This window comes from Rhinolophus sinicus, chromosome 5 (assembly GCF_057876585.1).
Source record: "Rhinolophus sinicus isolate RSI-liver-muscle chromosome 5, RSI-T2T, whole genome shotgun sequence".
Classification (NCBI taxonomy): domain Eukaryota; kingdom Metazoa; phylum Chordata; class Mammalia; order Chiroptera; family Rhinolophidae; genus Rhinolophus; species Rhinolophus sinicus.
Genome location: NC_142505.1, coordinates 6,366,136 through 6,381,228, shown reverse-complemented (window position 1 = coordinate 6,381,228; position 15,093 = coordinate 6,366,136). Strand labels below are relative to the sequence as shown.

The window sequence follows — 15,093 nt, the reverse complement described above, 5'->3', positions numbered from 1 at the left end:
GGAGATCTGAGCCACAGAGGTGACCCAATCCCTGCTGCAGTCCGGAGAGCTATGCCACCTGGGGGCCCTGGCAGCAGGGGCACACAACAGGTTGCAGCTCCAAGCTTACCGCTCCATGGTCTGCATCTTGTTCCTAAGTCGGCGGGCCTCCTCCCGTGCTTGTTTGGTCTCATCCTGCTGCTGCTCCAAGAACTTCATTTGCTTCTGAAGAGCAAACACACCCACACACACCTGTTGCTTGGAGGATGCTAGGGGCCATGACTAAAGTCATTGGGAAAACTCTACCCTAGAACATTTCGCTTTTGAAAATGCTGATAACCATGTGTCCCCAACCCCCAGGAGGTAAGGCTCCTGGGCCCCACTCTAGCTTGTTTTTTCTGCTAAGAAGCCCTAGGCTACGGCTTCCTCACCTTCTGAGATATGGCTCAGCCCACTGCCAGCATCCACAGGCCCCGAGCGCTGCCAAGGTCCTGTGGCCTGGGCCTCACGGTGCACATTGTGCAGGAAGCTGAAGAAGCCCAAAGCACAAGTCCAGGCCTCACTCACTATCTGGCACCTAGACCCATGGATAGTTGCCAGGAAAGCAGAGCTGAGTCACAGGCAGCTGGCCAGGCTGCCCTCAGTACAAGACCACTCCATCTGTGACCTCCGAATGCCATCCGAGACTCCTGCTCTGTAGCCAGGTGCTGGTTTGCTCCTTCCCTTCCACTGGCCAGGCCACGTGATCCAGACCAGCCACCAAGCAAGAAGAGACAACGGACACCCTGGGGCCCTGTCCGTTCACAAGGATGGCTCTTTTTCCCTTTCAAATGGCATCCAGCAAGGACTGCTCCTTCCTACAAGGCCAGAATATCAATTGTGGGCTTAGATCAATCGCCTCATGCCCCTGGGAGAGCAAGAAGCTCACCAACCCAGGCTGATACAAAATTCATCTGGGTCTCGAATGGCTTGCTCTGCGGGCTTTGATCTGCCCGGTCAGCTCAGCACAGCCAACTTCAAAGCCCTCTGCTCCTCCCTGGGATGCTGTTTGATCTGGCTCCAAAGAGCAGCCCAGCCAAGGACTAGAGTGCGAATGGAAGTTTCTTCAGGCTGCCTTTGTCAGTAGAGTACAAACCACTTTTGGAAACATGGCCCAACCTCACTGAGGTCTTGGCTGAGCAGCCCCTCCATAAAGTACTGGAAAGGCCTCACCTCTTCAAACTACCTAGTACAAAACTCTGTAAGTGCGGCCAATATGGCTTCTCTTCTGGGCTGGATGGGTACATTATTGAAGGCCTGAGGAAGAAGGCGTTTGCTTCTATCTTACAGTTGTGCAAACCAAGCTACTGACCAAAGCAGAAGTTAAGCCCAGAGTGGTGAGCCCAGAACTAGGGCTGTATCTCCCCATCAACTTGTGCCCACAGGAGCCGAGGACCCACCTTGAGGGTGGAGCACAGCATTTCGGCCTTGTCCAGGGCCTTCTGCAGAGACTCCACAGTGGCGTTGCGCTCTTCCAGCGTGTGCCGCAGACGGTCGATGATGACCTGGCTGTCCTGTTTCTCCCTCTCTGGAGCAGGGATGGAGGTTGGAGGGGGGAGAGGCCCAACCACCTATCAGCATGAGAACCTGGGCTTTGGGGCTCAAGCACCTGACCCCAGTGCCAGGTGAGGAACAAGTCCCAGGCCACACAGCTGGGTGGCTGGCTTCTCTCTCTGGCGTGCACCAAACCAGGCATGCCAAGCCAGAGTTTCTTCTTGCAGGGGGTAAGACCCTCTTTCTGCTCCTTGGGACCACTTGAGTAAAGGTTTCCCTGCTCCCCATTCCCAGCGTCTAGTTAATTCATCATCCCAGAACTCATACAGATTCCTGCCAAACTGGGTGGCCAAACCCTTTCCTAGAAATACTCTGTCACATCAGGTAGCCCCCTCCCAGCCTAGGTCCTGGGCAAGAAGCCTCAAACAAAGAGAAGAGGCTCACCTGGTCTAGGTGAGCTTCAGGTGACCTTCAGTCACCTCCCTTTCCTGCCAATCACAAGAGCTGGCAAGACTCTTGGACATACAAAGCAGGGAGAGCCCTGCTTTGAGGCCTTCCTTCCAGGACCTCTCCCACCAGCACCCAAAGCCCCTTGTCTCTTGCTAACTCACCTTTCTGGGAAAGCTGGGCTCTGATATTATCCAGTTCATTCTGCAAGGCAATATCCATAATTAGCAGCAGGTAGCCTGCACTCGGCCTCCCATAAGGCTGTGGGAGCCCCAGGAGGGCAATGAGGCCTGTAGGTCCAGAGAGGCACAGACCCTGCTCTACGTCAAGGCCACGTGAAGCCAACAATGGAGAGCTAAGCCTTGCTTTACCTCTGTGTGCCTTTTTACAAAGTTGGTAAGATGGAAGAAAATAATCTATGGTACAAGACCCCGGGACAGGGAAAGAAAGAGGCAAGAGAGGTGAAGCTGGGTCTGTGTGATCAGTCTTACAGCAGAGGTTTCCTTGGCCCTGTGCTGGTCCTGACCCTCCCTGGGCATCAGCAGCACTCATTGGGGACACAGAGTTGGGATGGCCAAGGACCTTGGGCCACCACTCCTTCCCTCCACCCTAGGTGCTGCCTGCTTCATAGTCTACCCCTCTTCAAAGCTGTAGGCTGGCTCTGTGTACCACGAATCTTCCAGCCCCACAGTCCAATAGGGCAGGTGAGCCAGGACAACTTTGAGCCCCTGAATGAAACCTCACATGTGCTAGGCTCTAACCAGGCTGCTGTGAGGATCAAAGGAGCTTCTCAAATCCCGTGTATACATTCCAAAGTCACTGCCGCAGAACCACTGAGAGGCTGGGGCAGAAGTGAGTCCAGCACCCATTCAGGAGTCCAGAGCTTTCAACATCCCTGTGGGCAAGAGAGGTGCCTACTCCATGAGCAGGAAAACCAGTCTCTACAGAACTGGATGGCTCGGCCAAGGTTCCATGGTGGTAGCTGAATGGAATCCAGGCAAATCCTCCTCCAGCTCACCCTTCCCAGGTCAACACAAGGTCAGAATCCCCTATGTGACCAATACTAAGGTCCAGCCCCCGGGGGTGGATAAGCCCCCCTACGGTCAAACTCCCCACCCAGGATTCCGGGGGCAGGTGCTTTTGGTGGCTGGGCTGGTCATTGTAGACTGAACTTCTGGGGATGGAAGTGGCGGGTAGAGAAGGGCAGGCTGGGCTGCCTGGAAGAGAAAGTAGCCCAAAGCTACCCCTCGTCTGCTTCCACCACACCCAAGCAGAGTACCTCCCAAGCCCTTGCTCCAAACTACTCAAGATGCTGCCTCCCTTTCTCCTGGATCTGGCTTTGCAAGCCAGAAAGAAATGAAGCTGCCTTTGCTGCGTTTATCACGGGGAGGACACAGCTTAAAACTGGGAGCAGTTACCATGACGATGAACATGCTGGCTTTAAGCACAAAAGCTCCATGTTTTTGAAGCAGTGAGGTTCCAAGGACATCATGGCACCCTGGAGCCAGAGCCAAATAAACCCTGATCTGACAGATGCCCAGCAAATTAACTCTCAGAGTCCAGGTTCACATGAGAACCCCAACCCCACGCACGTCCCCAGAGGTTTCTGCCAATCCAGCCCTCTTGTACACAAAGAAAGCTAAATCTTAGGTTGGGAGGAAAAGCAGAAGTGCAGGAGGAAATCAGCTATCCTCCCCTGCAGTGTGGGTTATGTCCTGGCAGCACGCTCTTTATTCCGGGGGCTCTGCCCTCTATTCCTGGTCTGGGAAAGACATGGGCACCTGGTACACACCAAGCTCCCCAGGCAGTTTGGAGCCACAGCCAGGTCTCGGAACAGTGGGGTCCACACCTCTCTGAACACTGGGGTCCACACCTCTTCCCTAGATGAGGACCAGAAGAGTTTTCTAATCTGTCTCTCACTGTCCAAGCAGCAAAGTGGGCTGGGAAGGATGGTTATAGATCCTTTGCAAGGCGAGGGGACCTTGCATCAGAAGTAGTCTGGAATCCCGAGGGGAGGGCTCCCAGTGTATTTTTCCAATGACTGTGTCTTACCATCACTTGTGCTCTGTTCTCCTTCCCTCTGCCTTGACATCTCTACCAAGTGTCCCCTCCAGAACTCCACCTCCATACTCTAGGCATCCCCCCTGGGTGGAGGCAGAAAGAATTCTCAGAGGGCTTGGGGTTCAGCAGGATAAGATCAATTCTAGGTACCTTTAAGAATTCTGCATCTAGGACACCCTCCTCCTCTTGGGCAAGGTCAAAGAAGAGCTTATTGATAATGGTTCTTCTGCCAACCTAGAGGGGAGAACAAGGAAGAGTATGACTGCATAGTTGGTCACGGGCAGGGAGGACGGGGGGGATGTGCAGCCAGGCCTGTTCTCAGGCCTGACCTGTCTCATTACATCCCTTGGAGTCAGACAACCTCTGCAGCCCTGTAGCTGGTGCCCCAAGCTGGTGCCACTGGTTTGGTGGCTACTGATATCATGTCACTGTAGACCCATGTGGTGACCACTCAAAAGACACCCCAGTCTAGGTGCTGGGCATTGAGGAAATGGGGAATGGCAGAAAAGGGGGTCAAGTCCACCCAGGTGAAGACTGACCCAGGCAACGAGTGTGCCTGACAGCTACCCGTGGGCATAAACAGGCCTTCCGAGCCACTTTAAAGCACAAGAGAGATTCAACCCACCTCAAACCGTGAGGGGACCCCAAAGGATCCAAGGCACGGCTCAGTTTCCTAGATCTTTCCTCAATCCTGCTCCCTGGCAAGCAGATGTCTTCAGCTAAGATGTGCTCACCCCACCACACTCACCTGGATGCGGCACTGTGGGCAGGTCCGACTTGGTGCTGTATCGAACCATTGGATTAGGCTGGAATGAAAAGTAGAAAAACAGACTGGTGAGCCCTGGCTTGGTTGGAGACATCCAGACCAGGTAGCCACCCTGACCACAACAGGGTCTGTTCTGCTTCTCTTCAAGCCACCGCCTGCCCACACAGGAGGGTGGCGCCACAGGTAGTGACAGCACACTTGGCGTGACTGGTACAAGCGCTCCGACCACTTGGCCCTTTTTTTTGGTCCTGTTGGCTTGGCCCTTTCTACCCCCGAGCTGCTCCTTTGTGACCTTCTAGTCTTTGACAAGAGGACAACAGTCAAAGCCCAGGTCCGTCAGAGATGGAGATTCTAAGTCCCTACTTTAAGTTGGGACTCCAAAAGGCTATATTTTCAAAGCAAGGGTAAACTAGAAGTAAAAGCAATAGTGGTAAAAGCAAAACACAGCCCAGCTTTGCATCATCTATCTGGGTGGTCCAACAAAACCTCAAGCCTTAAACTTTATTTAAAGTAGTTTCCTACTAGTAGACTCTCCCACCCCCAGGGACAAGGGAGAAACAGTCCTTTCCGGAAGATGATACCATCATCCTAGGCCTCAATTTTGTTCTACAAATAATTTTTCAAATACATATAATCAAAGCTAACCATGAATAATGGAATACTACACAGCAATGAGAATGAAGCAGTTTACAACGAAGAGCAATATTATGAATGAATCACATAAACATAACATGAAGGAAAAGAAGCCAGATACAAAAAAAGGTATATTGTAGATGACTCCATTTACATAAAGCAAAAAAGTAGGCAAAACTTATCTATGCTGCTGGAAATCAAGACAGCTGCCTCTCCCCCACACATAACGGGGAGACTTATGTGTGGGGGAGAGGCAGCTGGTGGAAGTAATTGGAAGAGAGTATGAGGAGGTTTCCGGAGTGCTGATGTCTTGTTTCTTGTCTACTTCAGTTTGTGAAAATTGTGTAAGCCATACACTTACTACGAGTTCAGACAATTAAGTTCACGAACTCATCCTAGAAAAAGTGCTACCTACCTCATTGCTGAATATCACTACGGTCACCTTCGAAGTCCTCCCCTTGGAAAGCTATGCACCAACATGAACGCCTAGTCTACCCTTCAAAGCAATTTTGGAACTCTTTTTCTGGAATGGCCTTCAGAGCTGTTGTCGTATTACTCTCGATGTCCTGAATATCATCAAAATGTCTTCCTTTCAATATTTCCCTTATCTTCGGGTAAAGAAAGAAGTCATTGGGGGCCAGATAAGGTGAGTAGGGAGGGTTTTCCAATGCAGTTATTTGTTTACTGGCTAAAAACTCCCTCACAGACAGTGCTGTGTGAGCTGGTGCATTGTCAATTCGTGGCTCTTGGTGAAAAGTTCAGGTCATCTAACTTTTTCACACAGACTTTTCAGCACTTCCAAATAGCAAACTTGGTTAACTGTTTGTCCAATTGGTACAAATTCATAATGAATAATCCCTCTGATATCAAAAAACATTAGCAACATCGTTGCAACAAGTTTGCAAACTTGTCCAACCTCGCTTGTATATGCATATTTTTATGTAATATGTTATATTTCAATAAAATGTTTTGTTTTTTTAAAAAGGTAAATAGTCACACAAAAAAGCATTATAGTGCAAACCAAAACATATCCACAAAAACTTCAGATACTGGAACTGTCAGACACAGACCATCACACATTATCCTAAAGAAATCAAAATCAAAATTGAGAATTAGAAATAAAGGGTGATATAACCAAATTTAAAAAGAACCAAACAAAGTCTAAAACTGTAAAAATGGCCACAATAAAAAATTCAATGGATGAGTTTAGTAGCAGTTTAGACATAGTTGAAGAATTAGTAAGCTGAAAGATAGGTGAGAGGAAACACAGAATTAAAAAGATAATAAGCGATGTAGAAGATACTGTGAGAAGGTCTAGCATACATATAATTAGGAGTTTCAGAAAGAGTGTTAAGTAGAATAATGCTCTCTGCCGCCAAGAAGTCTACATCCTAATTCCTAAAATCTGTGAATACGTTACCTTACATGACAAGAGTGATTTTGCAGGGGTGACTAAGTTAAGGGTCTTCAGATGGGGGATTATCCAGGTGTGCCCCCATGTAATCACAAGGATCCCTGTAAGTGAGGCAGGAGATTCTGAGTTGTACAGATATATTTGAAGATGTAACACTGCTGGCTTTGAAGGTGGAGAGAGGGGGCCCATGAGCCAAGAAAAACACAGATCCACTTACAAACCTTGATTTTAACCCAGTAAGACCCATTTTGGGCTTCTGACCTCTGGAACTATAAGATAATATATATGTGTTGTTTTAAGTCACTGAATTGGTGGTAACTTGTTATAGCAGAAATGAGAAACTAATATAGAAAGAAAAGACACACTAGAAAAGAGGCAATACATAAAGAGATAATTGCTGTTAATTTTCCAAAATTTATTAAAGAAATCATTCCACAAATTGAAGAAACTTAATGAATCCCAACCAGGATAAGTGAAAAGTAACAAAAGGAGAGCCAAGGTGCCTACATAATTGTCAGACAAAATAGACTTTAAGTCAAAAAAAGGTTACAAGAGACAAAGAAAGACTTTATATATTGATAAAAGGTTCAAACAAAGGAATAACAATTATAAATACATATGCACCTAAAAACAGAACCCCAAATAAAACTACATGAAAGAAAATTGGACAGAATTGAAGGAATAGACAGTTCTACAATAAAAGTTGTAGACACAAATACCCTACACTTTTTCCTTTTAAATTTTTTTTATTTTTCAATTACATTTGATATACAATATTATATTTGTTTCAGGTGTACAACAGTGATTAGACATTTATACAACTTACGAAGTGATCACCCTGATAAATCTAGTACGCACCTGACACCATACATAGTTATTACATTATTAGCTATACTCCCTATGTTATACTTTACACCCCCATGACTAACTTGTAACTATGAATTTGTACTTCTTAATCCCTTTTCCTTTCTCACTTACGCCCCCAACTCCCTCCCATCTAGTAACCATCAAAATGTTCTCTGTATCTATAAATTTGTTTATGTTTTGTTTGTTCATTTATTTTGGGGTTTAGATTCCATGTATAAGTGAAACCATATGGTATTTGTCTTTCTCCGTCTGACTTATTTCACTTAGCATCATACCCTCTAGGTCCATCCATGTTTTTGCAGATAGTTAAGATTTCATTCTTTTTTAACTAAGTAATATTCCATTGTATATATGTACCACTTCTTCTTTATCCATTCATCTATTGATGGACACTTAGGTTGCTTCCATATCTTGACTATTGTAAATAATGCTACAACGAACATATAGATGCATGTGTCTTTTTGAATTAGTATTTTGGGTTTCTTCCAATAAATACCCAGAAGTGGAATTATTGGATTCTTCCTTGTCTCTTGTTATAACCTTTGTTTTAGTCTATTTTGTCTGGTAAAAGTATCGCTATCCCAGCTCTGTTTGTTTCCATTTTCATGAAATATCATTTTCCGTCCCTTTACTTTCAGTCTGTGTCTTTTGATCTGAAGTGAGTTTCTTGTAGGCAGTATTTGGAGGATCTTATTTTCTTATCCATTCAGCCACACTATGTCTCTTGATTGGAGAATTTAATCCATTTACATTTAAAGTAATTGTTGATAGATTTGTAGTTATTGTCACTTTATTATTCATTTTTTAAATCTTTATTTTCTTCTTCTTAAAGAAGTCCCTTAACATTCCTTGTAATACTGGTTTGGTGGTGATTAACTCCTTTAGCTTTGTCTTATCTGGGAAGTTCTTTATCTGCCCTTCGATTCTAAATGATAGCTTTGTTGGGTACAGTAATCTTGGTTGTAGGTCCTTACTTTTCATCACTTTGAATATTTCATGCCAATCTCTTCTGGCCTGCAAAGTTTCTGTTGAGAAAGCAGCTGACAGTCTTATGGAACCTCCCTTGTAGGTAACTAACTGCTTTTCTCTTGCTGCTTTTAAGATTCTCTCTTTGTCTTCAACCTTTGACATTTAAATTATGACATGTCTTGGTGTGGGCCACTTTGGGTAAATCTTGTTTGGGATTCTCTGCACTTTCCTTTGCCAGGTTAGGGAAGTTTTCTGTCATTATTTCTTCAAACAGGTTTTCAATTCCCTGCTCTCTCTCTTGTCCTTCTGGTGCCCCATATGATGTGAATGTTGGTACACTTGGTGTTGCCCCAGAGACCCCTTAAACTACCCTTTTTTGGATTCTTTTTTCTTTTTGCTGTTCTGATTGTGTTTTTGCTACCTTCTCTTCCAAATCGCTGACTCATTCCTCTGCTTAATCTAATCTACCGTTGATTCCCTCTAATGTATTCTTAATTTCAGTAATTTTATTCTTCATTTCTGACTAGTTCTTTTTTATGTTTTCTATCTCCATCTTTATGTTTCTTATCTCTTTGTCGAAGTTCTCCCTGAGATCATTCTTATAACTAGTGTTTTGAACGCTGAACCTGAAGATTGCTTGTCTCCATTTTGTTTAGTTCTTTTTCTGGAGTTTTGTTCTGTTCTTAACTTGGGACATGTTTCTTTGTCTCCTCATTTTGGCTGCCTCCCTGTGTTTATTTCTATTTATTAAATAAAGCCGCTATGTCTCCTGGTCTTGGTAGAGTGGTCCTATGTAGTAGATGTCCCATGGGGCCAAGTGGTGCAGTCTCCCTGAACACTTGAGCTGGCTGCGCCAGGTGTGGGTTGTGTATTGCCCTCCTGCTGTAGTTAAGCCTTGATTGCTGTTGATATGTGAATGGGAGGAGCTGACCCTCAGGCTGATTGGTTGTGAGGACTGGCTGTGACTACAGTGGAGGAGCTGTTGTGCAGAGGCTGACTCTACAGAGCAGGATTAGCTTTTGTGGAACTCTGGTGCCTGCCCAGTCTGCCCCGTGGGTGTGTCATTTGTGGTGGTAGTTGGATGGTGCTCTGATGTGGTCCGAAGTTGGCCACTGGGTGTGTTGGTTCTGGATGTCTTGAAAGGGATTCTGATGCAGGCCAAGGTCAGCCGTTGCCTGTGCCCTGCCCTGGGCCACTTGGTATGAGCTACAAGTGTTCTGCAGATGGTTGCCACTTGTGCTGAGCTTGGAGGTGCCTGAGAGAGGCTAAGCTGTGAACTGAAGCCACCTGCCACTACTGCTGGGCTTGGGGCTGCTTAGTGAAATATACAGGTAAGTCGAGGCCAGATCCTGCTTATTTGGGGTTTGAGAACCTTTAAGAGATTTTAAGAAAGTCTGCAGCATGAGTCAAGACAGACTGTTTGTATGGAATAGCCAATGGAAGGGGCTTGAGTGGGCCTGCAAGTTGGGTGGGGCAGGATTTCAGGGAAATCACCAGGGTGAGGTGGATGCTGTTAGCTAGGCTGATGGAGACTCAGATATGGCGCCCACCTGCGTGTGAAAACTGGGTGGGGGGAAGGCTCAACAAAGGAGCAATGGCATCTTGCAGCATCTCCATCTGCGAGAAGGCTGCCCCTCCAACCCTCGCTCTGAAGCCAGACAATTCAGTTCTTTTCCATATGTCCCTGGCACCTTTTGAGTAACTGCCCCAGCACTGGAACCCAGAGTAAGTAGTATGTCAGCGAGTAAGTCCGCGCACAGGCCGTTTAAGAGGAATGCCTGAGACTCCAGCCACCCTCCATCTCCACTGGTTTTCGCAGTTAGAAGTTATGGGGACTTCTCTCCCTGGCACTGGAGAGCCTGGTGTGGAGCTGGGACCCCTTGCTCCTCTGAGGGGACCTCCACAGCCAAGATATCCCTCCCAATTTTTAACTGCCACACGTAGGTATGAGACCAGCACATTCCACATCTCTGCCCCTACCAGTCTCCATGTGGCTACTATATATCCTTAGCTATAGGGCTTCTGTTCAGCTAGACTTCAGGTGATTCTCAATTATGGTTGTTCTATAATTTAGTTGTAATTTTGAAGGTATCCTGGGAGGAGGTGAGCACAGCTGTTACCTACTCCACCATCTTGACCAGAAGCTCAATACCCCACACTTTCAAGAATGGATAAAACAATCAGACAGATGATCAATAAGGAAATAGAAGACTTGAACAACACTATAAACCAACACTAGATCTAACAGACATATACTCCACCCAATAATAGAGTACACATTTTTCTCAAGTGCACATGAGACATTCTCTTTTCTGATCACAATGAAATGAATTAAAAATCAGTAACAAAAGAAAAATGGAAAATTCACAGATATGAGGAAATTAACAACACACTCTTAAACAACCAATAGGTAAAGAAGAAATCATAAGAGAAATTAGAAAATACCTTTAGATGAATGAAAAATGAAAACACAACATACCAAAACATAAAATACAGCAAAGGTAGTGTTAAAAGGGAAACTGATAGCTATAAATACATACCCTAAAAAAGAAAACATCTGTTAGGATGGCTTTTATAAAAAACAAAAACAAAACAGAAAATAACAAGTGTTGACAAGGATGTGGAGAAACTGGAACACTTGTGCATTGCTGGTGGAAATGTAAGATGGTGCAGTCAATGTAGAAAACAGTAAGGCAGTTTCCAAAAAAGTTAAACAGAATTACCATATGAGCCAGCAATTCTACCTCTGGGCATAACCCAAAAGAAATGAAAGCAGGGACTCAAACAGATATTTGTACACCAATATTCATAGTAGCATTACTCATAGTAGCCACAACACGGAAACAAACCAAGTCCATTAACAGAGGAAGGGAAGGGATAAACAAAATATGATATTTCCATACAATTAAATATTATTTAATCATAAAAAGGAATGAAATCCTGATACATGCTACCATATGGATGAACCTTGAAAACATTGTACTTAGTGAAATAAGCATTTGTTCAAAAGAACAAATATTGTATGATTCCATTCATATGAGGTATCTAAATTGGAAAATTCAAGGAGACAGAAGATAAAATAGGGGGCTGGCCCGGTGGCTCAGGCGATTGGAGCTCTGTGCTCCTAACGCCGAAGGCTGCCCGTTCAATTTCCACGTGGGCCAGTGCCAGATGGCTCAGTTGGTTGGAGCTGAGCTCTCAACCACAGACTTGCCAGTTTGACTCCTCGACTCTTGCAAGGGATGGTGGGCAACGCCCCCTGCAACTAAGGTTGAACACGGCACCTTGAGCTGAGCTGCCTCCCAGATGGCTCAGTTGGCTGGAGTGTGTTCTCTCAACCACAAGGTTGCCGGTTCGACTCCCACAAGGGATGGTGGGCTGCGCCCCCTGCAACTAACAACGGCAACTGGACCTGAAGCTGAAGCTGCGCCCTCCACAACTAAGACTGAAAGGACAACAACTTGAGTTGGGAAAAGTCCTAGAAATACACACTGTTCCCCAATAAAGTCCTGTTCCCCTTCCCCCCACCAAAAAATAATAAATTAATTAATAAATTAATTAATTAAAAAGCTAAGGAAAAAGCCTCAAAACAAATGTATATATTAAAAAAGGAAGATAAAATAGGTTTCTAGGGATTGTGTGGAGAGGAGAATGGAGAGCTATTGTTTAATGGGTACAGTGTTTCTGTCTGGAATGATGGAAAATTTCTGGAAATAGATAATGGTGATAGTTACTCAACACTGTTAATGCATTTAATTTCACTGAATTGTACACTTAAAAACGGTTAAAATGGAAGGCATCTTTGAGCTCACCAAATAAACACCAGTAGCAAAGCTCACCCTCCCAAGTTAACAAAAATTTATCACTGAAATTAAATGGTGGCAAACACGTCCAAGGAATACTGCAAGAATTTGATCCATTTATGAATCTTGTGATAGATGAATGTGGACAGATAATGGCAACTAGTGGGCAACAATATTGAAATGGTGGCAAAATAAGGAAATACTATCAAGTTAGAAGCCTTGGAAAGAGTATAAACAATGGGTGTGCCCTTTAAATCAATTGCTTCCACATATCCCTTCTCCAAAGGGTCTATTTTAAAATGGGTTGTGTACTTTTTCATATTGAAGTTCTTTGTTAAACAAACTTTGTAACAGTCCAAAAAAAAAAAAGGTTACAATGCTAAACTTTATGTTATATATTTATACTAAAATAAGAAAGCATATGATGAGAAAAAGGAAAAGAAAAAAATGGATAAAATTGTAAATTTTCTGTTCTGTATATTTCACCCAACAACTAAAGGAGCAAAGGAGCTCTGAATCAGCCTATCCACTGCTGCTAGAGGAATCTTTTCTCACCAGCTGTACTCAATAGAAGAATCCCATAGGGTCAGCAGGACGGGGGGAGCACCTCTTTCCTTTCCATGTTAACTTGGGTTTGATGGCATCAGTGAGTACACTGGGGTGTCTAACCAAAGAGATGACCCTGAATAGAATCATTCCAAACCATCATGCAAATCACAACAAATGAGGTAGCTAGACGCCTATCAGGTTTCTACCTCGGAGAAATAAAAGGGCTCGTCAATTTGGTGAAAGCTCACCTCCACCCCGGCTAATAGTTTTGAAGTCACATCTCTTTGCAAGCCAATCAATGAAGCCCTCTATTTTCACTGAACCAATTCTGTCCCCCTCGGGACTCAACTCAAATGTCACCTCCGCCGGAAAGTCTGCCCTGACCCTCTCTGCCCAGGTCCAGAACCTCCCGTGGGGCTCTGTCTAGTGCCGTCCTCATCACCGTTCTGGGCTCCGGGGACCGGTCATCCAGAGGCCCGACGCCTCACAGTCCTGTAGCGGTACAGGGGCGAGCGCCCAGCCCGGAAACAGCGGTCACTCACCACTGCAGGTGGAAGGTGTGGCCGCAGTGGATGGCGGCCACGTCGCGCGAATGGTCGAAGAAGTCGGAGCAGATGGTACACAGCGCACGAATAGGCATGTTGACTGGATTCAAGGGACTCAGGTAGCCAAGGAAACCGCGACCGACCGTAGCCGCTCCCCACCGCCTCGGCTCGCTTCAAATTTGGCTCCACTGCGCGACTTCCGGAACAGAACCGGAAGTGGTTACACGAAACGCGGAGGCAGAGCCTGAAGGTTGGGTCCGATTGGACGAGCCCTCAGGGGCGGGGCTTAATGGCCCTGCGGCAATAGAGAATCCTAGAGCGGATCGCGGGCCTGACCTTATCCGCGGTAGCGCTCTGTTGGCTCCGGGGAAGACAAACTGTACCGCAACAGTGCAGAGTTGAATTGGGACCTGAAGCAGTTACGCCGCCCGCTGGGACACCTTCTAGATCAAGACAGGCTGTTACGGTCCCAAGCCAGAGCTGGTGCGAGGCACGCCGGGCTAGGGCTCCTCAGCCCCGTCCTCTCTGGGCAGCCTTCTTTGTACTTCGGGAGAATCAAGACCACGGTGGTAGGAAAACGGGACCATGATCCTGATGGAGAGCGGCTCCCCTGCGCCCTGGGCAGTGCTGGACCGTACGCTGGAAGCCCCCAGTTCCCACAGACCAAAAAAATGCTCACCCTGTCAGCCCTCGGCTCTTGAGTGATCCTAGAAAAATGGACACAGGACACCCAAAGCTCACCTTGGCTTTACCCAACCAAGTAAGGCATGACTGACGATCCCTAAGTTTGGAGGCAGCAGGGCCAGTACCCTGACTTTAGCTCTTAGCTCCCAGGAGGATCAGTTATGCGTCTGCACTGCAGTGGGGTTGGAATTTTTGGAGGCCCAGATATTTCATAGGCCAATGACTAACAAACTCTTTCTCCTACTCACACGTAAGAAAAATTATCTTTGGGGTCTTCCTTGAGAAAGAGCAGCATCCCTGGTGAGTTTACCTGGACGCGCCAGCTGGAACAAGTCTTCTTAGGAGTTTTCAGTTAACTATTTTTAGCAGTGTTACACCCCTCTCCCCAGAAGAAACCTTATGTAGCGCCCTATAATATAAAGTATCTGATATGTTCCACCTGAAGTAGACCCAGAGTGAATCCTCTGGGCCTATGTGGAAAGCACAGGTATTGTTCCCAGGAAGGAGGAATCATCACAAAGTGCAGCATAGAACCTTTGTGCAATGCCCACCATGCCCCACTCCCAATCTATGGAAGCCCACTTTGGTCATAGGCAAGGTCTCTCCCTGTGGTGGCTGCTCTTCGGTGGGTTCTAGTTCTATGCCTAATTAAAACCAGGACTCCTTGTTCAATAGGACTTGTCAGGACAGCAGCCCAGAGGTTATTCCTTGGCACAAGTCCAGGACAGGACCCACAACCCACATGGATTTCTAGAGTCCAGAGGACCCTGCCACCACCACCAAGGAACACACTGTAGTGAGGATGACCTGCATCCTCAGCCCAAGCCACACGGCACTGAGCAC

At 46.2% G+C, this 15,093-nt stretch overlaps 1 protein-coding gene and 1 pseudogene across 1 annotated transcript in view; one reads left to right on the top strand and one right to left on the bottom strand.

Annotated features, from left to right (window-relative positions):
• Positions 1–15,067, bottom strand: part of TRAIP (TRAF interacting protein) — a 28,122-nt gene extending 13,055 nt beyond the window's left edge. Inside the window, exons 1-6 of the mRNA XM_019723823.3 lie at positions 13,564–15,067; positions 4,769–4,826; positions 4,171–4,254; positions 2,124–2,163; positions 1,419–1,546; positions 110–204 (exon numbers count right to left, since the gene is read on the bottom strand). Coding sequence (XP_019579382.1) covers positions 110–204; positions 1,419–1,546; positions 2,124–2,163; positions 4,171–4,254; positions 4,769–4,826; positions 13,564–13,661 — 503 coding nt within the window. The 5' untranslated portion in view covers positions 13,662–15,067. The remainder of the gene's footprint in view (positions 1–109; positions 205–1,418; positions 1,547–2,123; positions 2,164–4,170; positions 4,255–4,768; positions 4,827–13,563) is intronic.
• LOC109443388 (small nuclear ribonucleoprotein G pseudogene) lies at positions 11,334–12,706 on the top strand (annotated as a pseudogene).
• Positions 15,068–15,093: the final 26 nt, after the last annotated feature.